Source organism: Manihot esculenta, chromosome 14, assembly GCF_001659605.2.
Source record: "Manihot esculenta cultivar AM560-2 chromosome 14, M.esculenta_v8, whole genome shotgun sequence".
Classification (NCBI taxonomy): domain Eukaryota; kingdom Viridiplantae; phylum Streptophyta; class Magnoliopsida; order Malpighiales; family Euphorbiaceae; genus Manihot; species Manihot esculenta.
This window is the reverse complement of record NC_035174.2, coordinates 3,491,571-3,516,204: the sequence shown is the minus strand read 5'-3', so window position 1 is coordinate 3,516,204 and position 24,634 is coordinate 3,491,571. Positions and strand designations below refer to the sequence as shown.

The window sequence follows — 24,634 nt, the reverse complement described above, 5'->3', positions numbered from 1 at the left end:
CAAATGAAATCTATTTTCTCTAGCCTATGGGATAGAAGTAGTAGTTCCTGTGGAATTACAGATCCCAACACATCGGGTACAATTTAACGATGAAAACCTAAATGAAAAAAAATTGAGAAATAACCTCGACGCTCTTGAGGAAATCAAAGATGAGGCACAAGTGCAAACAACAGCCAACAAAGAGTAGCCATATACTACAACCAAAAGGTTCGTGAAAAAAACTTGAAAGTTAATGACTTAGTTTTGAGAAGGCTGAAGACAACCGAAAAGAAGGTTGTTATTGATAAATTAGTGTAAACCTAGAAAGGACATTTAAAATTAAGAAGATCGTCAAGTCAGGAGTATATAGAATAAAAAATCTATAGAAAAATTTAAAATTTCATTCTTGAAACATTCGGTATTTTAAAAGTTACTTTTAGTAAAAAGATTGATGTAATTCTGATATATCTAAGCAATAGAATTTCTTTTTTTTTTTTTAAATTTTAAAGTTTTGACATGAAATTTGGGATTGAAATATTCATAAAATAAATAGAGATTCTAACCACCATCGGTCTTGGAAATTAACTCTCGATGGTAAGTCCAGTTGAAGAATAAAACAAGCTGGGTAAGTCCAGTTGAAGAATAAAACAAGCTGAAAATACCAACCACAGCCAGAAGCTAGAACTAAGGGCTTAGAATATTCTTGTTGTTTTTTTGGTTTTATTTTTTCTTTTCGGCTGTAGAATCTTGTATAGAGATGAATGTCTTTATATCTGTATGTATGTATTTTTTAGTCTTTTTAGTAATAAAATATTTATTAATAGAAATATATATTTGAATCTATTAGTAATTATAGCAACAAATTTAATATTTTATGATTTTTTTAATAGTAACGAATTTAAAAATCGGCAGACATGAAACTCGTGTGAATTAAAATTAAGAAAAAAAATACAAACTACCACTAGATGGTTAAAATTAAATTTACAGCCGTTGAGATCCAAAGGGCTCATTATTCCCTAGACGGATTAGGCCCAAGCCTCCTTTGTATGAGACAGGGTCCCATTCCTGAGCATTTGGAAAATTGACGGGATCTTAAGAGCAGAAGCCCAAAGTAGGCCTCTGAAATGAGTACAATTACAAATTAACCATCCTCTCCCCATCCACCGAGTCCATTCCGCAGGACATTACCCATTTCAAGCTTAGCTAGGTTAAAGGTTTTTTTTTTCCCAAATTGAACCTCAAATGCTTAGCGGTTAGTACTCAATTCTGATATACGCAGGAGTAGTAGAGAGAGATGGATCAACACGAAGAGCAAGAGCATGAGGATTACGGAAGTGAAATCCCTGGCGAGGGAGAGATGGACGCCGATATCGACATGTCTTCGAGGCCTGAAGAAGATGAGGACCACGGCCATAACTCCAAGGTTCCTCTTTCTCTACGATTCTAGTCTTATTTGTATGATTTTGTTTGTATTTTTCTTTTTCTTTTTTAAAATTTTCATCTTTATGGATTAGGATTTGGAGGACATGAAGAAGAGACTGAAGGAGATCGAAGAAGAAGCTGGCGCTCTCCGCGAAATGCAGGCTAAAGTTGAAAAGGAGATGGGTGCTGTCCAAGGTGTCTCTCTTTTTATATTTGCTTGTGTATTGAACTCTTGCTTTTTAATTTGATTAAACTACTAGGTTTGTTTATTTTAGTTATGCGTGGATCTCTAATTCAAATTCTATCTTGCTGCCAATAAACTAGATATAGCCACAGGCATTCTGTTTTAGATTAGGGTACGTGTAGCTATTAGTTTGTTAATTTGAGCTGATAATGGATTGAAATTAAACAATTTTTTAGCTTTTTTTTGGGTAACTATTAAAGGGCTACTAGCAAGTCAATAGTAAGCAAACTAGCTCATTTAGAGCTATACTATTAATTATCCTATTACTCTTTTCCATTTTTGTTAAACATGTTCTGTCTCCATATATCTATTATTTTAGTAAGTTTTGGCATAATTTGTTAATTTGGCCAAGTTTTCGTATGAAATTCCATATCCTTTTCTTGATTGCTCCTGAATTTTTGTTGTTCTGCACAATGCAAAGCTTTATTTCACAGTTAGTCTTATTGTTACTTTTCCCCCTTGAACTTGTTTAAAGATTCCTCAAGTGCTTCTGCAACTCAGGCTGAAAAAGAGGAGGTGGATTCCCGCTCTATCTATGTTGGTAATGTGAGGGTTAACCATCCTTTTTTTTTTCATCATTATTTTAAAATTATTTCTATCTTTACTGGGTAGATATAATGCATGTTCTCTATAATGGTTAATATGTGTCTTTTGCTGATATTTGCAAGAATATTTGTTGATGATATCTATCTATTCTGAATATGAATTTATCTTCGTGGATTTTCAACATATCAGTTCAGCTGCTCAAGTAATAGTGCTTTGTGCTTTCTTTTCTGCCCAAATCTCTGCCCTCAATTGCCTATATTTTGTCGTCACAACTATGCAGTCATCAGTTATTGATCTTCATTGATGAATTTGCACATGTTCTATTAGTTTTGGGTTGCTTTGGTTTCAAAGTAGTTGTATTCTTTTTTGTACATCTGATGTTTCAACAAGTGTAACACTTTGAATGAGCTGGTTTGGAAGGGTGCAATGTTTTTGCTTTTCATTTGTGTTCTTTGCTTGCCATTTGTGTTCTTGACTCCAGGTAGACTATACTTGTACTCCTGAAGAAGTGCAGCAGCATTTTCAATCCTGTGGAACAGTGAACAGAGTGACAATTTTGACTGACAAGTTTGGTCAACCAAAAGGATTTGCTTATGTTGAATTTGTTGAGGTTGATGCTGTTCAAAATGCCCTTTTGTTAAATGAATCCGAACTGCATGGCCGTCAGTTAAAGGTATCTTAACTTGTTTCTTTACTGTTAATAGCTCTGTGAATTTGCTTTTATGACTATAATGGTGGGTCTGGTTTATCTTTAGGTCTCTGCTAAGAGAACCAACATTCCTGGAATGAAGCAATATCGTGGGAGGCGCCCCAACCCTTATGGGTTCAGATCCCGAAGACCATTCATGTCTGCGTCCCCCTTCTATCCCCCATATGGCTATGGGTAGGTATTTAAATATCTTAACCCCTATTGTTACAATGAAGAAAATATATGAAAACTTGATGGCTTTCATTTCTTTCCTATTTAATGGAATCCATGCATGTTTCCTTCCTTTGGATACGCATGAGTGACTAGATGCTGGATGGTATAGTTTTATAGTTAAATTGTTCTTTTCGTGGTTTCAGTTTTTGGGAAAGATGTGATTTGAACTTTTCCTCTCCAAAGAGGATATATATGTAAAATGATCTTAAAAGCAAGGATAAGATTTTACAAACATTATACTGGAACTTGGGGTGGTGTAGTTCATTATTTGCTTGGGTTTTTGTTTTAATAGAGTGAATGTTACTCTTACTGGCTTCTAAAAATGGATAGCAAATTACGAGTTGATTTTGGGATATGTTTTTCTTTTTCTTTTTATAATGAATGTTTACATGTTTTCCTTTTTTATTCATCATGTGCATATGTAATGGCCTTGATTGCTCATGGTGAGTCTTTGTTGGGAGAGGGCCTAGTTTATGAGGTTTCCACCAATGACTGGATATTTTGGATATTTTTTGAGTTGTGGTTGCATTAGAAAAACTTTTCAGTATTTCATTTCTTACTTATGAAATGGCTACAGTAGATGCTAGAGGGATACCAGTCTTAACATTCATTTCATGCAGTTGTGCATGGAAATGTTTTTAAACCTTGGTGTTACATTCTTCTGTATTTCTTGTGTTTTCTCCATGATATTTGGAATTTGATCCTGGTCTATCTTTCTGCTATTGATTATTTTCAGTCACATGTTATTGGTTTTCTTTGATTCAAGCAATTACTTTATCAACAACAGTTTGACTGGTCATATCTATAGCTTACAAGTGGTGATTCATTTATGCTTTCCGCATAATTATTCAAGTTAATTTATCATCATGTGCAGAAGGGTTCCAAGGTTCAGGCGACCTATGCGTTACAGGCCATACTAATAAGCAGTACCCACCAATTTGAGAAGATCATTGGTTCATGTTATTAGGAGGGACAGAAAGACTTGTATCATCATTTGCATGGGGAAGGCCGTTCTGATTTTTCCCAAATTTTAATAGCTTGCAGGAGTGCTGGGATATTGTGCATCAAACATATTCCATGACACAAAGTTTGACAATTCTCATAGCAGCTAGCAAAACTAGGCTATGTTCATCCCTAATCACCATGCCCAGTCCAAGCAAGCTTTGTTTCAGTGTTCCTCCCGTAGTGGTTGATCTTAGTGGGAGACCACCGCGTTCACCGTCCCACCATCTCCAACATGCTCTAGTAGGTAGCATTTTTAAACTTTTTCCACAATCGTGAACTGGGTAAAAGTTCCAGAAACCTACCAAATTTATAACCCAAAACTAACAAACTCTTATCACAGAAAATTGATTATCGGAAAATAAATATATGAATAATTTACACACTATAATTATAAAATTCAATATGAACAATGCGATTTATGGTATTACTCCTCTCAATAACCTAAATTTTCAATTTTCCTTGTAATTTTCAGTAGATGGGTTCTCAATGGATCAAATTTAGGATCCTTGATGATGAACTTATGGCAGATAAAACATCAAACCTGCCCAAATAAGAACACTATAACAGTAGAAGGAATTGCGGATAAAAGCCACAAACTTGACTCACCCATTGCTGATGTGATTATCACTACCGGAGTCGATAGTGAGAACTAAGAATAAAAGAGAAGAAATAGCAAGAATGAGTGTTAAAATCAAGCAAAGACCGAGGAGCGGTAGATTTGAGAATAATAAGATCTTCGTATTGGATGTACTTGGGGCATGGCAGAGTTAAACGCCATGAACAACAAGGGGAGGGATGAAGCTGTAGAAGGACGTAAGGTCGATGGTACCGAGGATAAGGAGGGTATCGACGGTGGTTTCATCTTTGGTAGCGATCTAGGCGATGGTGAAATGCGGGGGCTTTAAGACATCGGCAGCAACGGTGGATTTCATAGGCTGGATAGGAATGGGAAAGTCGAAGAAGAGGGCAGTGGAAATATTATGAAGGGCATTATTGACCTTTTAACCTTAATAAACATAGTCTGTTAAAGTAACCCAACAGAAGGATCATGCAGTAGTATTTATAAACAATAATGATTGATATTTTAATTGGATTTAAAAATAATAAAAATTAATTAATAATTTTTTAAAAATTTAGAGATTTAATATTAATTTTCCTTTGTACAGTAGGTTATTTTTTTGTTTTGTTATATAAAAAAGTAAAATAATAAGTATTTACATTGAATATTATTTATTTTAATTTATTTATTTTTTTCTTACCTTATTATTCAGTTACTTTCACACTTTTCATTCAATTATTAAAAATCTATTTAATTTAACTGCTAAATATAATTGATAGTTGTTATTGATAATTGATTATAATTGTTATGTTTTAGATATTTAATAAATTATATATAGTTTCTGGTGGATGGATGTAAATTACTAATAAGGGTATATATCAGTTTATTATATTAATGAAATAAATATAAAAATATTAATTTATTATATAATATATATAATAATTAAAAATATGATTTTAAGATATAAATTTTTAATGCATATGTACAATTTTTATCATATAACAATGAATATTACATGTAGCTTAATTATTATATATAGTATTTTTAATTTATATATTATATATTATAATTTTAAATAATTTATTGATGTAAAATTTATAATTTAAAAAAATATAATATAGTCTAAATAAAAAATAAAATCAAAATAGTATAAGTTGATTGAAAATTGTTCTAAATAAGAGTTTATTCAGAATGTAGCCGAGAGACTTTATATTAGCTGTATATTATCTTTTGATATTTTAAAAAGTTACCAAATACTTGATTTAATTATTCCAATATCCATAGGTTATTAGATATATCCATCAACTAAATCAAACTCACCCTGATTCTACCATTTTACAGTTTTTTTCTTTTTTTCAAATAAAAATATTTAACAAAAACGAGCTAAGAATATCCAAGGAAGCCACAATAATAAGACTTACGAGAGGGATCATCTAGCCAGATAACTTCCTTTTCACCGGTCAAGACTTCTGTTGCAAGATAATACGCAACCTTATTTGCGCTTTTAGGAATTCGCTGAAAAGATACACATAAAAACCGAGATACAGAAGAAAAGGATATCATAGATAACTCTAGAAGAAGAGATGCTGCATCAAAATTCATTTTAGAGCATCTCAATATATTCTCCTGATTTTTATAATATTTTATTTAATTTAAATGTGTTATCTTTTGATTTTTAAAAAAGTAATTTAATTAAATTAAATAAATTATTTTTTTCCATTAAAAAAAATTAACTTTATAAAAAATAAAAAAATATCAATCAAATAAAAATAATTTTTAAATTTTTAATTTTTAATTTTTAATTAAATTATCATCAATTAAATAAGGCTCATTAAAAGACTCAATAATAAAAACCGAACTTTGATATCATGACTTTTAATTTGAATTTGATTTTTAAAATTTTTAATATAAAAGAATTTTAATCAAATAATTTTGATGTAAATGAAATAGTAAAAAATTAAATAGTTAATTTGGGTGTGAAAAAAATGACTTCTTTAAGCAGTAGCCCTAATAAAATTTTATAACAATTGTCAGGTTTTTTTATCGATTTAGTGTTGAAAATAAAATAAATTATTAATTTAAATTTAAAAATAAAATATTTATAAATTCAGAATTTAACCACTGTTCAGCGATTAAAAATAGTATTTATTGCCGACCATCTCCAACACTATACACAATTTTTTATGCTTTGCACTAAAATAGTACAATATTATCTCCAACCTTTTACACCATTTTTAACACAAAAAAAAATATTTTATTTATATTATTCTCTCTTTTTAATATTATATTATTTATTTTACTTTAATTTTATTTATATATTTCACTCAATAAATTCATATAATTTTATATATTCACTCTAAATATTTATATATTTTATATTTTCATTCAACATTCAAATATTTAATTATTTTATAAATAAACAAATAAAAATATATTAATTATAAAAATGTATTAATTAAATGTATTTAATTATAAAAATGTATTTAATTATTTATATTATTCTATATAATATATTATAAATAAATTAATTTATTATAAATATTATTTATAATTGTGAATATATTAATTTAAATTAAATTTTAATAATTATAAAAATATAAAATAAATTAAAAATATAATAAATTATGAAAGTGAAAAAAAATAAATTTAAATAAAATTATGAGAGTGAAAAAAAATTATGAGTTATATTATAAATTAAAAAATAAAAAAAAATATAAAATTTTAATTATATTATAAATTTAAAAAAAAAAAAGAAAATGGCTCTACGACAGTGCCAAAATCCCATTGAATTTTGACGCTGCATTGGAGGGCAATCTCAATATCAAAATAGAATTTAGCGCAGAGTTAGAGATGGACTAAATGACACTAACCATTACCGCCTCCATTCTAAATAACTCATGCTATTATTTGTTTTTTTTTTTAAGAATGGTCTACGCTGTATGCTAGGTCATGATTTTTTTTTGATTTTTTTAATTATTAAAATATTATAATTATATTAATTATTTAATATATTATTTTTATATTATATTAATTTAATAAGTATATTTATATTATATTTTTTTATTATAATAAATTTTTATAATATATTTTATTAATTTTAATATATTTTTATAATAATATTATAATTAAATAATACTAATTATAAATTTATTTATCTGTTATTAAATATATATAAAAAATAGTGAATTAAATAATTAATAAAAAATAAATTAATTAATTAATAATTAATATAAATATTTAAAATTATAAAAATTAAATTTATTTTTATTAAACTATTATTATACAATCATACATAATCTCATAATAATATTAATAATATTAATAGTTTTAATATTTTAAAAAATTATAAAATATATTATTATATGATTAAATATATTAAAGATTACTAGTAATATTTAACTATAATATTGCTATATTAATCTATTAAAATATAATATAAAAAAATATTATAATAAAAAATATAATATAAATAAAATTATTAAATTAATATTATATAAAAGTAATATGTTAATTAATTAATATAATTATAATATTTTAATAATTAAAATAATATTATATAAAATATTTTTAATATATAAAAGTAGTGTAAAAATTAATAACAAAATGACTGCAAATAAAAATATTTAAAATTATAATATTATTCTACTATACAAAATCACTTTACTGATTTAATTATTTAATTTATTTATTTTTTTCTTTGTAAATAAATAATTCAAATAAAATATTTAGAATTATTATATTATTTTGTTATTAAATATTATATAAAAACAGTGAATTATTTATAATTTATTAAAAAAATTAATTAATTAATTTAATTGCAAAATAAATTAATTAACAGCATAATTTTATTTAATAATTCTAAATATTAACATATTTTATATACTAATATTTAATAAATTTTATTATTAATATTTAAAATAAAAATATTACTAATCTTATATAATTTTAATATTATAAAATTAATATTATTATATAATTATGTAAGATACAGTAGTTTAATAAAAAATAAATTTAATTTTTATAATTTTAAATAATTATATTAATTAATTAATCTATTTTTTATTAATTATTTAATTTAGTATCTTTATATATATTTTTTATAATAGGTAAATAAATTTATAATTAGTATTATTTAATTATAATATTATTATAAAAATATATTAAAATTAATAAAATATATTATAATAAAAAAATATAATATAAATATAATAATTAAATTAATATAATATAAAAATAATATATTAATTAATTAACATAATTATAATATTTTAATAATTAAAAAAATAAAAAATAAAAAATAAAATAATTATCCCACATGCGCTAGATATGTCTGGCGCTCCTTAAAAAAGACCTGTGGTTTGAATAGGCACTAAACACATGTTTTTTAAATTTATCGTCTCAAACTCTAAATTCATAAATATTTTTAGTTTCATTCCTGATAATCTCGCCACCCTGTTGTTTGAAAAAAGGAAAAAAAAGAAAAAGTAAATCTTGCGACCCCTAGCACTACCTCGCACTTCCTTTTTATCGTTTTTACGCTTACTTGTTCATTTATTTGTTCCTCTGCGAACGGTTATAAATGGCTTCTCCTCCTCCTAAAAAAACCGATCATAGTCCCGACGCTCCATCCTCGTACGCCTTCGTTGCTTACTCTTAACACTCTTTAATTTTTATTAATAATGCGTCGAATTTATCAATATTTATTTTCAACTTGTTTAATTGCTTTAACCTAGTCAACAGAGCCTTTGAGCAATTTCATCGTTAGAGGTTCATTTCCCTGATTGTATTTGATTTGGGAATAATTATAGGCCGAAGAACATTTACAAGGATCCAGATGATGCGCGACAACAAGGGTTTTGCTCGAGTTGGAATTTGTCCAGTGTCTAGCTAATCCCACTTATATCCATTGTAAGTTCATATAAAATTACCTGCATTTGCTTTTTTGTTTTCTTTATAATTCCTACAAGTAACATTATTGTTAAGTGAATTGAGTTGTGCGTCTTTCAGAACTAATAACAAACAGCTTTCGGGAGTGTTTTCGTTGTGTTTGCCAGGTGTCATGCATACAAGTGGTGATTTTTTGCTATGAGTCTTAGCATCAAATATTATAGTGCAAAGTAGCATTAATGCATGTGTTTCTGGCGTCTTTGCACTTGCTCTTTTACTGCTCAGGTGTCAAATTTCACCGACTAGCAGCTCAAATTTTGTGTATTTTTGGCTGACGCTGGGTTCTTGGAAATTTTTAAATGTAGATTTGGCTCAGAATCGCTATTTTGAAGATGAAGCGTTTATTGGCTACTTGAAACACCTTCAGTACTGGCAGCGACCTGAGTACATAAAGTTTATAATGTGAGCTAATATCCTATGAATATTTACTCGAACGAACTTTAACTTTCAGATTATTACATCAAGCACAGTTTTTTTTTCCTTCTCCCTAAGGAACTAAAATGTGTTTTTTTTTTTAAACTAAAATGTTTTTTTTTTTTAAAAAAATTTTAACATTACTTATCTGGTAGTATGATTCCAGGTATCCTCGTTGCCTATTTTTTCTTGAACTGCTCCAAAACGCAAACTTCGGCAATGCGATGGCACATCCTGGCAACAAGGTTACATTCTTGTGTTTCTTTGCTACCACCTCATTGATGTTTAAATCTATTTTAACTTTTAGTAGCCTATAATGTTTTGATTTATATGGTTATAAGCTTGTACAGCTTATGCAGATCTGTTTTAGAAGGTATTTAACATACACATAAACATTCCATGAACCATGGCTTGACCTGTGCATGCATCGAAACTGAAAACCTAAAATCCATACTAGAGCCCTCATCAAATGTTCCAGAACAACCCTTAACCCCTTTTAAAACTTGTTGAAAACTTCTAGAAAACAGAAGAAAAGCAAAGATTCAAACTTACCTTTTGGATACACAAAGGTGACAGCAACCCAAATTTGGAGATGAGGGAAATCGATCTCCAAAGGTCTCCAAGGGTTAAAACTTTAGATTCAAACTCAGATCTTAAAAAACAAAGGAACACTCATGAATTTTCTAAGAGATTTGAAGGAATTTCAGCAAGAACATCAAAGGAAAGGCATGAACTTACCTCTGCCCGAAAATGGAGAGGAAGCTCTCTCATTTTCGGGCTGAAGACCTCTTCTAGGCGGCTAGAGGAACCACCTTCAGCGACCGAACTTAGAGGTTCGGCAGTCGAACCTGGGGATCCCGTTAAAACTATTTTCTCTTTTATTTGCTTAACACAAATCCAAACAATAAAACCAAATAAAAGTTCATTTTATGAAAATCTTATTTTACCCTTCTAAATATTCAGATTCCGGATTCCGATAGAGATTCCGTTGGAAAGTGGGAATTCTGACGCCAGAGTTTAGTTGGGTATTACATTCTTCCCCCCTTAAGAACATTCATACTCGAATGTTCAACACAGCAAACAAGTAAGACACATATATCAAAAACACAAGAAAACATATAACACTTACTTTAAAAGAGGTAGGGGTATTGCTTAAGCATTGACTCTCGGGTCTCCCAGGTGCACTCTTTCCATATTGTAGTGATTCCACAGAACTTTCACCATCACGATTTCCTTGTTCCTCAGCTTTCTGATTTGCATGTCTATGATCCGAACTGGCTGTTTAACATAGGTGAGATCTCATAGGATCTCCACGTCAGGTTCATTAAGAACCTTGTCCGGATCTGACACGAATTTCTATAACATAGAAATATGGAAAATTGGATGGATCCTCTCCATAGAAGCAGGTAAATCTAACTTGTAAAATACATTCCCAATCTTTTGCAGGATTTCAAAGGGCCCGATGTACCTTGGAGCTAGTTTATCTTTCTTTCCAAAACGAATCATCCCCCTCATAAGAGACACCTTAAGCAATACCATATCCCCCTCCTAGAAAACAACTTGTCTTCTTCGGACGCCTGCATAACTCTTATGCCTACTTACAGCAGTTCTGATTCTCTCTCTGATAATAGGCACTACCCTGCTGGTGGTATCTACTAATTCTGGCCCTGCTAAGGCCCTTTCTCCCACTTCTTCCCAGCAGACAGGTGACCTGCACTTGCTCCCATATAAAGCTTCATAAGGAGCCATCCCAATACTAGCATGGTAACTGTTATTGTAGGCAAACTCTACCAATGGTAGATGTTGCCTCCAAGAACCACCAAAGTCTAGCACACATATCCTTAGCATGTCTTCTATAGTTTGGATGGTCGTCTCTAACTGTCTGTCAGTCTGTGGATGGAAAGCAGTGCTAAAGTCTAGCCTTGTGCCTATATCATTTTGCAGACTCCGCCAAAACCTGGAGGTAAATTGGGGTCCCCTATTCGACACTATAGAAACTGGAGCCCCATGCAGCCTGATAATTTCTTCCACGTAAAGTTGTGCCAATTTGTCCACAGAATAGCCGCTCTTGACAGGGATAAAGTGAGGAGATTTGGTCAATCTGTCCACTATTACCCATATAGAGTCATGTCTGTTGGATATTGCAGGTAATCCCACTACAAAATCTATCGCCACGTGTTCCCATTTCCACTCTGGAATCGGTAGTGGGTTGAGCATCCCAGCTGGCTTCTGGTGTTCTAACTTCACCCTCTGACATATCTCACAAGCAGACACGAACTGAGCTACTTCCCTCTTCATTGATGGCCACCAATACACTCTCTTCAGATCCTGATACATTTTGGTGGCTCCAGGGGTGGATACTGTACCTGACATTATGAGCCTCTCTCATAATGTCTCCTTTCAAACCTATGTCATCTGGTATACATAATCCATTCCCATAACGGAGATTCCCTTTGTTGTCGAATCTAAAATCACCATTTTTGCCATTCTGAACAGCTCTTGCTATTTTTACCAACTCGGGTGTTTTCGTGCTGTTTTTGTGCCATTTGCTCCAGAAACACGAGTGTCACTTTCATCTGTACTATTAATGCACCTGTACCAGACAACTCTAACTATAAACCTTCGCTAACAAGCCTGTAAAATTCTTTCACTACTGGTCTTCTCTCTACTGTGATGTGGGATAAACTGCCAAGTGATTTTCGGCTAGAGCATCTGCCACCACATTTGCTTTACCCGGATGATACTGGATTTTGCAATCATAATCGCTAAGCAGTTCTACCCATCTCCTCTGCCTCAAGTTTAACTCTTTCTGACTCAAGATGTATTGCAAACTCTTATGATCTATAAAGATCTCACATTTTACCCCATATAGGTAATGCCTCCACATCTTGAGTGCAAAGATCACAGCTGCCATCTCTAGATCGTGCGTAAGATAATTCAACTCATGCTTCTTCAACTGTCTAGAAGCGTAAGCAATCACCCTTTCCTTCTGCATCAACACACAACCTAGTCCTACTCAGAATGTATCACAAAACACTGTGAAATCCTCATTACATGTAGGTAGAGCCAACACTGGTGCTGACGTCAGTCTTCTCTTAAGCTCTTCGAAACTTTCCTCACACTGATCTGACCAGACAAATTTTTTATTCTTCTTGGTCAACTTGGTCATAGGAGCAGCTATTTTGAAGAAATCCTGAACGAATCTCCTGTAGTAACCTGCCAAATCCAAAAAGCTTTTGATCTCTGTCACTGTAGTGGGTCTGGACCAGTTAGCTACAGTTTCTACTTTCTTAGGGTCCACCTCGATTCCTTTTTCTGACACTACATGCCCCAAGAAAGAGATACTCCTCAACTAGAACTCACATTTAGAGAACTTGGCATACAAGTCGTGTTCCCTCAAGATCTTCAACACTCTCCTCAGATGATGGGCATGCTCCTCTGCGTTTTTGGAATACACTAAAATATGATCAATGAAAACAATAACAAAGTGATCCAGAAACTGACTGAAAATCTGTTCATGAGATCCATGAATGCTGCAGGGGCATTGGTCAGCCCGAACGACATTACTAGGAACTCATAATGCCCATATCTGGTCCTAAAAGCTGTCTTAGGCACGTCTTCTTCTCTGACTTTCAACTGATGGTACCCGAATCTCAAATCTATCTTGGAGAAACAACCGGCTCCTGCTAACTAATCAAACAGATCATCGATCCTGGGTAACAGATACTTATTCTTGGTAGAGACCCACTACAGTTACAGAGATCAAAAGCTTTTTGGATTTGGCAGGTTACTACAGGAGATTCTTTCAGGATTTCTCCAAAATTGCTGCTCCTATGACCAGGTTGACCAAGAAGAATTAGAAGTTTGTCTAGTCAGCTCAGTGTGAGGAAAGTTTTGAAGAGCTTAAGAGAAGACTGACGTCAGCACCAGTGTTGACTCTACCTACAAGTAATGAGGATTTCACAGTGTTTTGTGATGCATCCCGAGTGGGACTAGGTTGTGTGTTGATGCAGAAGGAAAGGGTGATTGCTTACGCTTCTAGACAGTTGAAGAAGCATGAGTTAAATTATCTTACGCACGATCTAAAGATGTCAGCTGTGATCTTTGCACTCAAGATATGGAGGCATTACCTGTATGGGGTAAAATGTGAGATCTTTACAGATCATAAGAGTTTGCAATACATCTTGAGTCAGAAAGAATTAAACTTGAGGCAGAGGAGATGGGTAAAACTGCTTAGCGATTATGATTGCAAAATTCAGTATCATCCGGGTAAAGCAAATATGGTGGCTGATGCTCTTAGCCGGAAATCACTTGGCAGTTTATCCCACATCACAGTCGAGAGAAGACCAATGGTGAAAGAATTTTACAGGCTTGTCAGCGAAGGCTTGCAGTTGGAGTTGTCTAGTACAGGTGCATTAGTAGCACAGATGAAGGTGACACCTGTGTTTCTGGAACAAGTGGCACAGAAACAGCACGAGGACTCCGACTTGTTGATTCAATAAATTAGTTATGGAGATAGAAGACGTTTCTCACCACCATATCTCTCCTTAAGCATAAATTAATTAGGGAACGTCCTCTAACTAATCACTAATCAACAAGTCGCTAAAGAACGTCGTTGGGCCTTAGGCATCTAACAACTGTCAATTGCATTAAGAAATAGAGAGACCTAATTCTAGCTACCCAAACGCATGGTGATATCACTAGATCATGCAATTTCCTTAGTTTTTACACCAAGAGTTACTTATGTTTGAACAATCCAAGCAATTACGGACTTAAAATTATCCAAACTAACAATTTATTACCTTGCAATCAAGAATCAATTGGTCATATTGATCAAAATAACAAAGTAACAATGGAATTAAGCATGAGATTGCATGAATATTGAAAAACAAAAGTTAAACAATGTGTGTTCAGATCTCCCAATCCATAAAACAATTAAAGTTTCAACCAATCTTCAACTAGAAAAAAAGGTTTCAGCCACTCATGGCTGAAACAAAACCAAAAATAAAGAAAGAGATGAAGAAGAGATGTGGCCACTTGCAATCCCGTATGTGTGTCCAAGGGAGAGTAGAAAAAGTATGGGGAGGCTTCTTATGTGTCTTTTTATAGTTGAAAGTGTTGCCCTAGGTCTCCTTGCTGCCCAAGTTGATCTTCCTTGCTGCACAAGTTGCTCTTCCTTACTGCACAAGTTGCTCTTCCTTGCTGCCCAAATTGCTGCCCTTGCCGCCCAAGTGTACATTAATGAGGTGGAGCCTCCTTTTGAATTTTAAATTTTGAATGTGCAAGACTTGGGGGCAAGTATGTCTTCTTTGGCTTCCTTAACAAGTTGAATTTTGAATTTCAAATTTTGAATGTGTATCTTCTTAAGATTTGGCTTCCTCAATAAGGAAAGGGATTCTTGAAGATTTGAAATTTGAAATTCAAATTGCTTTGCTGACTGCACTTTTCTTATTTGCACTTTCCTTATTTAGCACTTTCCTTAATAAGCTGAATCTTGAATTTTGAATTTTGAATACTCTTGGAGATTTGAAATTTGAAATTCAAATTACTTTCCTTGTTTATTTCCTTTTCAGTTGCAACTTGGCATGCTTGCTCTCCTTTGTTCCATTTTAAGCAGTTTTAAGGGCATTTTCTTCAAATTATCTCTTTACACCATTTTCTGCAAAATAAGATCAAAATAACAAAATTAGGCAGAAAAATTGTAAATTAACATCAATAACATCATGATAAAATGGTTTAAATTTGGACTGATCATTTAGCAAGGCCAGAATTAGTAGAGATCATCAGCAGGATAGTGCCTATCATCAGAGAGAGAATTAGAACGGCTGTTAGTAGACAGAAGAGCTATGCAGATATTCGCAGACAGCATGTTGTTTTCCAGGAGGGAGATATTGTGTTGCTTAAGGTGTCTCATATGAAGGGGGTGATTCGTTTTGGGAAGGTAAACTAGCTACAAGGTACATCGGGCCTTTCGAAATCCTGCAAAAAGTTGAGAATGTATCTTACAAGTTAGATTTACCTGCTTCTATGGAGAGAATCCATTTGGTTTTTCATGTTTCTATACTACGGAAATTCGTGTCAGATCCGAGCAAGGTTCTTAATGAACCTGACGTGGAGATCCTAGAAGATCTCACATATGTTGAACAGCCAGTTTGGATTATAGAAACGTAGATCAGAAAGCTGAGGAATAAGGAAATCGTGATGGTGAAAGTTCTGTGGAATCACCACAACATGGAAGAGTGCACCTGGGAGACCCGAGAGTCGATACTTAAGCAATATCCCTATCTCTTTTAAAGTAAGTATTATATGTTTTCTTGTGTTTTTGATGTATGCGTCTTGCTTGTTTACTATGTTGAACATTCAAGGACGAATGTTCTTAAGGGGGGAAGAATGTAATACCCAGCTAAACTCCAGCGTCGGAATTCCCACTTTCCAACGGAATCTCCATCGGAATCCGGAATCGTAAAGCTAGAATCTTTAGAAGGGTAAAATAAGATTTTCATAAAATGAACTTTTATTTGGTTTATTGTTTGGATTTGTGTTAAGGAAATAAAAGAGAAAATAGTTTTAGAGGGATCCCCAGATTTGGCCGTCGAACCTCCAAGTTCGGCCGCAGAAGGTGGTTCCTCCAGCCTCCTAGAAGAGGTCTTCAGCCCGAAAATGAGAGAGCTTCCTCTCCATTTTCGGGCAGAGATAAGTCCATGCCCTTCCTTTGATGTTCTTGCTGAAATTCCTTCAAATCTCTCAGAGAATTCATGAGTGTTCCTTTGTTTTTGAAGATCTGAGTTTGAATCTAAAGTTTTAACCCTTGGAGACCTCTGGAGATCGATTTCCCTCATCTCCAAGTTTGGGTTGCTGTCACCTTTGTGTATCCAAAAGGTAAGTTTGAATCTTTGCTTTTCTTCTGTTTTCTAGAAGTTTTCAACAAGTTTTAAAAGGGGTTAAGGGTTGTTAATGCATGCAATGGTTAAATCTAAAGTTTTAGGGTTGGGTTAGGCTGATAATGAATGTTTCCTCTTGTATTGTATGATGGGAATTAGACAAGTCTTAGATGCCCCTTATGCGTGTTGAGTATGTATGGTTGTTTTTTTAGCTGTGTGGGTGAGAAACAAAGCTTTTGGTGGCTATGTGTTTAGGGCAGAATCGGGTTCTGCCTAACTGGAGAACCCAGGTTCAGCCGCCGAACCTGCAGGTAGAGGCAACCTTTTGGCCGCCTAAACTGCCCCCGAAAGTTGGTGACTTTCGGATCTGTGAAGGGTTTAGGCCGCCGAACCTACCCCCGAAAGTAACTGACTTTCGAATCTGTGAAGGGTTTAGGCCGCCGAACCTGCCTCCAAAAGTTACTGACTTTCGGATCTGTGAGGGATCTTTGGCCACCGAATCTGCCGCCAAAAGTCCCATGCCCAGCCTTCTCCTGTTTACTTTATATGCATGTTTTGGTATGTTTTAGGGGGTTCTTGAGGAATTGTTTAGGGTCTTGTAAAGGTTATGTTTGGTCCCTCATTTGAGTCCATCTGTGTAAGATCGGACTTGGGAGACCGTAGAGGCCTACAGTGAGAAAGTTACGTCAGTTTTAGGCGAGCGTCAGCCAGAGGTGAGTAGAATTGAACTAATCTATTATTTTAAAGTAATTAAGCCTTTTAAGCGTGTTCATGCATCACGAATGCTATGTATATGTATTAGGTTGTTTGCATTAGAATTCACGAATATGATGCATTGCATAATTTACTGTTGTTGTGGATGGATGTATGATGATCCACTAACCCTCGAGTGTGTTATGATGTATACGGAAGTCCAGGTCGAGGCCCATTCTACGCCTCTGGCACTATGGATTTATTATGTTATGTTATGTTTAAGAGGAAGTCCTGAAAAGCACCCGTCGTGGGCCGGGCACTATTGTAATTTGTAGAGGGTTATTGGTGACAAATCCATATTGATGTGAATTGTTTGTGTTGTGACGCATTTCATTCGATCATATGTTTATTAAACTGTTTTTATGTTCTGCTCACTAGGCTCTTGTAGCTTATCCCTTTCCCTTAATCCCAGGTTTGTAGGGTTAGAGTTAGCTCGGAAAAATCGGCTGAGTTGCTGATATAGCTTTTTGTAATAGTATAGATGTGGACATTTATTATTTTATGGTTTTAGAAATGTGCTTTGTCTTAGTTTTTGTCCTTGTAATCCCAGTTTACATGATTCTTATGTAAAAGTTTTAATTATAAGTTATGTTTGAGCTAAGTTTGAGGCATGTGATGTTTACCATACTAGAGCATTTGATGAGGGCTCTAGTATGGGTTTATGTTTTTAGTTCGATATATGCACAGGTCGAGTCTTGGTTCATGAAATGTTTATATTTTTGTTATATTGTGTGATCATGTATGGGATTTTATCCGGTACACAGGATGTATTGTAGACTTGCTACGGGCTCCGGCGACCTTAAGTCGATCTGAACCTTAGCGCCGGTAGCGGTCCGGTTCCCGGGTCGTTACAGAGTGGTAGTGGTATCCTCATGTAAAAGTTTTAATTATGAGTTATGTTTGAACTAAGATTAAGATTGAGGCATGTGATGTTTACCATACTAGAGTATTTGATGAGGGTTCTAGTATGGATTTTACGTTTTCAATTTCGATGCATGCACTGGTCGAGCCTTGGTTCATATAATGTTTATGTATTTGTTATATCTTGTGATCATGTATTAGATTTTATCAGGTGTAAGCAGGATGTACAGTAGACTTGCTACGGGTTTCGGCGACCTTAAGTCGATCTGAATCCTAGCGCGGATAGCAGTCCGGTTTCCAGCTCGTTACAAGGAACCCTAAAATTGATTGAAGAAAAAGAAAGTAAGTAACTTATCTGTTGTATAGTTGAGCAAATATACTGATTGGATGTCTCTTTTCTTTTGTCTGTCATAAAAGACCTTGAAGAACCGGCATTCTTTTGCTTTTTTATTGCAGGAAAGAAGCTTAATCTGCACTATCAGCATGTGTGACAGCGGCAGAGCAATTATATCTGCTGAGGTAGCTATATGTATTTATTTGTTTTATTATTATGATGATAATCTGTGAATGATTTAGCTAGTAATTGATTATGCATATCTTACATAAATGATTTAGCCCATTCAAAATAATCAGCTTCATATTTTTAGGTGGGGCAAGGATCAATACAATAACTACTATTTTTTTGGCTGGTTTCTCAGTGCAGCGGGTATAAACATAGCAAGCTTTATCTTTCTCATTCTCTCTGAAATGAGTATGTATCAAAGAACTTCATACAACTCATAGAGAACTATGTAGAAAACAGAAAAATGTTGAGTTTATATTCCAGCAAGTAGACTTGTAAGATGCTGGAGAATTCATCAAAGAGTTTGATAGTAGTGGTTGAAAATTCATATATATATGTTCTTGCCATGCTTCTTGTGGTATAAACCCAGACACTTTTTTCGTTCATTTGGAATAAGATGTATTAAAACCTTTTGCTTTACTTCTTGTTCCAAGTCTGAAAGATATTATTCTAGTCTTGCCTTTTGTCATATCATTGTGATTTGTATCCAATTGTCTCATAGATGAAATAGTGGCATATATCAGTTTTTGTTGCCTACAAGTTTATGAAATCTGCAAGGTCTTGTTGATTCTTACTCGGGAAAAAAATGGAAAATTCAAGGAAATATTTGAACCAGAAGTTCTAACTTGTTAAATGAAGGGATCATTCTGGAAGTTATCCAAATATCTAAGATTGGCCAAATATGTCATTACACACTTGTACTATTCACTTTTTACTTAATGCACTCCTATACTAAAATCTCGACATATTAGACGCCTGTAGTAAAAAAATAATATTACATTCAGACACAAAAACTGCTATGTCAGCAAAGAGCGTAATTTCACACGCATAGTAGCAAGTGAAACTGGTTTTTTCTGCATATGTGGTCGTTAATTCAGCCGATCGGCAGCCCCTTTAAAACGACCATCGTTTTTAAGACCTACTATCCTAATGCTTTTACATGCAGAAAACAATTCTTCTTCTTGATTCAATGCTTTTGCAATTTTTACATATTATTTTTGTGTCTAAATGCAACTTTCTTTTAGTATAGCTGTTTAATAAGTTACAATTTTTGTATGTTGCATTAGGCAAAAAGTGAATGGTACAGGTGTGTGATGGGCAATTTTTACCTACACTGAGTCTATATCGTAGAGTAAATATATGGTGGGGTCCAAATGAAATCTCATGTATTTAGACTACGGGGCATTTATTTGGCAATCTAACAATAGTTGGTTCACCATGTAAATTGGCTAATATAGGTGACTTTGGCACGGATAATGTAATACCCGGCTAGATTTCGGCATCGGAATCCCTACCTTCCGGCGGAATCTCCGTTGGAATCTGAAATTTTGAAGATGCCAGAGTCTTCTAGAGGGGTAAAATGTGTTTCTAAAATGTTTTCACATGATATTATGGTTTTAAATGGAAAGAAATGAGTTTTAAAAAGAAAAGGCCAAGGAGGAAGGACCCAGGTTCGGCCGCCGAACATGGGGCTGTTTCGGGAGTGCTTTAGGCCTCCGAAGGCTTTGAGGGAAGAAACCAGGTTCGACGGCTGAACCTCAAGTTTGGCCGCCGAACATGGGGGTGTTTCGGAAGCAGGTTTGGCTTCCAAAGGTGTTCTGCTCAGCCACTTATAAAAGGCCCCCAGATCGGAAATGGGCGAGTTTTCTCTCCCCATTTCGGTCATAGGTGAGTTCATGCCTCCTTTGGTTGATTTCATGTCTTTCCTTCAATCTCCCAAGGTTTTTATAAGTTTTATGGTTGTTTTGAAGAGTTTTTAAAGCTTAGATCGAAGTTTTGGAGCTTGGAGATCTTTGGAGCTTGGATTCTCCATATCTTCAAGTTAGGATCGCACCAACTCTCGATCTTCAAGAGGTAAGTGTAGATCCTTGCTTTCCTTTATGTTTCATAAAGTTTTAAGTAAGTTTAAAGAAGTTTTAATGCTTGAGTATGGGTAGATATGCATGTTAGGGTTTATGTGGGTTTTATGCCCAATGTTTGTTTATATGATGTTATGTTGGGGTTTTAAGTTAGTTTATGCCCCTATGTGCATGTGGGAGTGTGTTTGCATGTTTGGGTGAGAGCATGTGAGGTTTTGGGTGGTTTGGAGGTTGGTTTTGCTTGTGTCGGATTCGGACCTGTTGTTCGGAGGGAACCAGGTTCGGCCACCAAAGGTATGTTCGGCTGCCGAACCTGCATGGGAGGCAGCTTTGGCCGCCTAATGTGCCTCCGAAGGCCAGGACTTTCGGATCTGTGAGAGGCTTCGGCCGTCGAACCTGCCGCCGAAGGTACCAGACTTTCGGCTCTGGAAGGACTTTCGGCCGCCGAAAGTGCCCCCGAACCTGCATGGCTTTCGGCTCTGGAAGGGACCTTCGGCCGCCGAAAGTGCCATGTCCAGCTCTTTCATGGTGGTTTTCTATGCATGTTTTGATGATGTTTTGAGGGGTTTTTGGGGAGTTGCTTATGAGTTGTTTAGAGTGTGTTTGACACCTCATTTGAGTCCACTTGTGTAGGATCGGACCCGAGGGACCGAGGAGGCCAGCAGCGTTAGCTGTTGCAGAGTCAGTCCAGCGTCTGCCAGAGGTAAGTAGAACTAACTTAAATGTTTTAAGCATGTTTCACGCACCATAAATACCATGTATATGTAGTAGGTTGCTTGCATTAGAAATCACGAATATGCTGCATTGCATAATTTGCTGTTGATGTGGATGGACCAAGGCGACCCCAATAGCCCTAACTATGATATGTTAATGAAGTCCTGAGGAGCCCGAAGGGCCGGGCATAATGAAATCCTGAGGAGCCCGAAGGGCCGAGCATAATGAAGTCCTGAGGAGCTCCTTTGAGGGCCGGGCACCATGATATGTTACAGACAGAGGGAGTTTTGGAGGTCATGTCCATCCGTGATGTGAATTGTTTGTGCTGTGACGCATTCCATGAAAGCATGTTTTATTATTATTGTTTTCCCTGTTCTGCTCACTGGGCTTTTTAGCTCACCCCTCTTCCCTAAACCCCAGGTTTGCAGGTCAGAGGTAGTTCAGGAAGACGTCAAGGGTAAAAGTTATGGCTTTGTATTATATTAGTATTAGTGTGGACATGTAATGTAAACTGATATAATGTATTGTAAGATAATGGAATGAAATGAAATGTAACGCAAAGTAGAGTTATGTTTATGGATTAGTATTGTGCTTGGCCCTAAGGCTTGGTTAGTCCATTTTTAGTACATGATGTATGTATTGTTCTAGTGATGAATTGTGTTTGAACCAGACTTGTGGCATGTGTTGTTTACCAAGCTAGAGTATTTGATGAGGACCCTAGTGGAGGTTTTTATCTTTATGGTTCTGATGCATGCACAGGTTAGGTTTCGGTTCATCGGATGTGATCCAAGTTTAATGTATGTAATGTTGACCAGTTAGGACATTTGATGAGGGTTCTAGTATGAGGTTTTTTTATGTTTTCAGTTATGTAGCATATAGGTTAAGCTCGGTATATACATCAGATGTTAAAATTTTTATGTTTATGTTTGATCATGTACGAGATTTTACCAGGTAACAGGATGTATGTTAGGCTTATTATGGGTCCCGGCGGCTTTAAGCCGATTTGGATCCTAGCGCCGGTAGCGGTCCGGTTTCCGGGTCGTTACAGATAAGATATGAATCTCTACTTTTGTGATTTGTCAGTTGAAGAGATGCAAGGTGCGTACATAAGTAACAATTCATAACTCCTGGAAATTCAAAAATTTCTTAAAATTTTTAAATCTTAGCCCAAGCTGATAAAATCATGGAAATTATTTTTGCATCCAATGGGTTTGCAGTTTATTCATTAGACTGCATTTGGGAAAGGTAGACTGATGAAGAGAGATGCTATATTTAGTCTTTTGCGTTATTGAATATAAAACCCTCCTGTAAAGTAAATTTCAGTTTGGCAGGGAATCCCGTGTTTTATGCCTGTTTATGAAAATGATAGAAAATTGATGAGGTTAGTCATGAACACAATGCCTTCACATGCTTGAAATTTCTGTTTTAGTTGAGCAATGGCATTACCAAGTTTTGGTATTGCACACCATGCAAAGTAAATTTTTGCTTCCGGTCCACACTGCAGATGCAACATGATGAAATTGTAATGACAATTCCTCTTTATAGTATTTACTCTCTCTCTCTCTCTCTGCAAGCCTCGCAAATGATAAATTTCCATTCTATTTTGTTCACAACTAAATTGTGAAGAAGTTGAATGTATTCAAATTTTGATATATTGCTGTAATTGAACGGTTGTGATCCACTCGTGGATCATTGTTCATCAATTGATAATTGGCTTAATTATGACGGGACAACTTGCACTACTGATTTCCAGTATAATTATGGGCCAACAATATTGTGTTTGTGTTTATGATTATGTTTAATACCACAGTTTCTTAACGCTCTGTTTGGGAGGTGAAGAGATTTTTCAAGTTAATGGAAGATTTTTTAAGATTTAAAAATTTTAAATTTATGTTTGGGAGAGAGTGAACATTTTTAAAGTAAGATTTTTAGAAGTTTTTAAAAGTTTTTTATTTATATTCTCTAAAAATTTTTCAAATATATTTAAAAAATTTATTTTCTTCTCGAACAATAAAAAATTATTAATTAAAAATCATAAAAAAAAACTTTATCTTATAAAATCATATATTAGAAAATTTCTCTATCTCTCAAACAGAGTGTAAAGAGGACTGCCTGCAAATGGAAATTTAACTTTAAAACAAGACTAGATCTTTTAGCATCTTAAGGATAAAGAAGAGGTATGAATACTGTAATTTCACGAAATATGTTCCATCAAGCAATTTAGCTTCTCTTGCAAATATAACCGTATGCTAATATAATCATAAATAGAGGAGTGATTTCAAGTTCAACGATTAAGATTGCTATTTCCTATATCCATTTAATTTGATTAATATTGGTTCGTTAGTATACCAAAATCCCCTCTTTCCTGCTATTGCAACATTTTTCAATTCCAATTGGCATATCGTAATGAATCACACTGTCCAGGGCTGAACGCAGTTTTCAGTTAAAGCTATTGATCCAGTTATTTTTATTCAAAAAAATTGAACTGATTGAAATTCTGAAGTTATTTGTATTGCAACTTCTGTTCTCGCTGTGTGTGCTTTTTTTAAAATTTAATATATATAATTTTTATATTTATATTTAATATATTAAAATTTAATAAAAATATATCTAAATTAAAAATAATTTATATATTTCTGTTTGAATATTTTTTACTTAATTTAAATATTTATATTCGATTCAATATGGAATTTGAAAAAAAAAATCGTTTTTTTTTTTTTGTTTTTTTAAATTTAAATTCGATTCAGAACCGAATGTGGTGTTAGGTGAGGCTAAGCACGAGAGCAGTCGCATCTCAAATTCTTTTTCATATGGCTAATATTTTTTTTTTATTTTAAGAAGAGCTAATGACACGTCTTTGACATCTTTTTAATTAACATCCAAATTTGAAGTCGAGTTTTCCATTTTCGAGATAATGCCGTTATGACGTGGCAAATCTAGCTCAGCCAAATGCCAACGCACGTATA

The 24,634-nt window shown here is 33.9% G+C and overlaps 1 protein-coding gene and 1 pseudogene across 3 annotated transcripts; both read left to right on the top strand.

Annotated features, from left to right (window-relative positions):
• The first annotated feature begins 1,129 nt into the window (after positions 1–1,129).
• LOC110630669 (polyadenylate-binding protein 1) lies at positions 1,130–4,337 on the top strand. 3 transcript variants are annotated; one of them, XM_021778198.2, is made up of 6 exons: positions 1,130–1,402; positions 1,494–1,596; positions 2,121–2,191; positions 2,673–2,864; positions 2,947–3,078; positions 3,988–4,337. In XM_021778198.2, the coding sequence occupies exons 1-5, from the start codon at positions 1,274–1,276 to the stop codon at positions 3,076–3,078; spliced, it is 627 nt and encodes a 208-aa protein (XP_021633890.1). In that variant the 5' UTR covers positions 1,130–1,273; the 3' UTR covers positions 3,988–4,337. The 3 variants fall into 3 exon arrangements, with proteins under 3 accessions (XP_021633890.1, XP_021633889.1, XP_043806722.1); XM_021778197.2 differs by having other exon boundaries at positions 1,131–1,402; positions 2,947–3,074; XM_043950787.1 differs by lacking the exon at positions 1,130–1,402 and having other exon boundaries at positions 2,121–2,186; positions 2,947–3,074.
• A 4,741-nt stretch (positions 4,338–9,078) lies between these two features.
• Positions 9,079–22,285, top strand: LOC110631138 (annotated as a pseudogene).
• Positions 22,286–24,634: the final 2,349 nt, after the last annotated feature.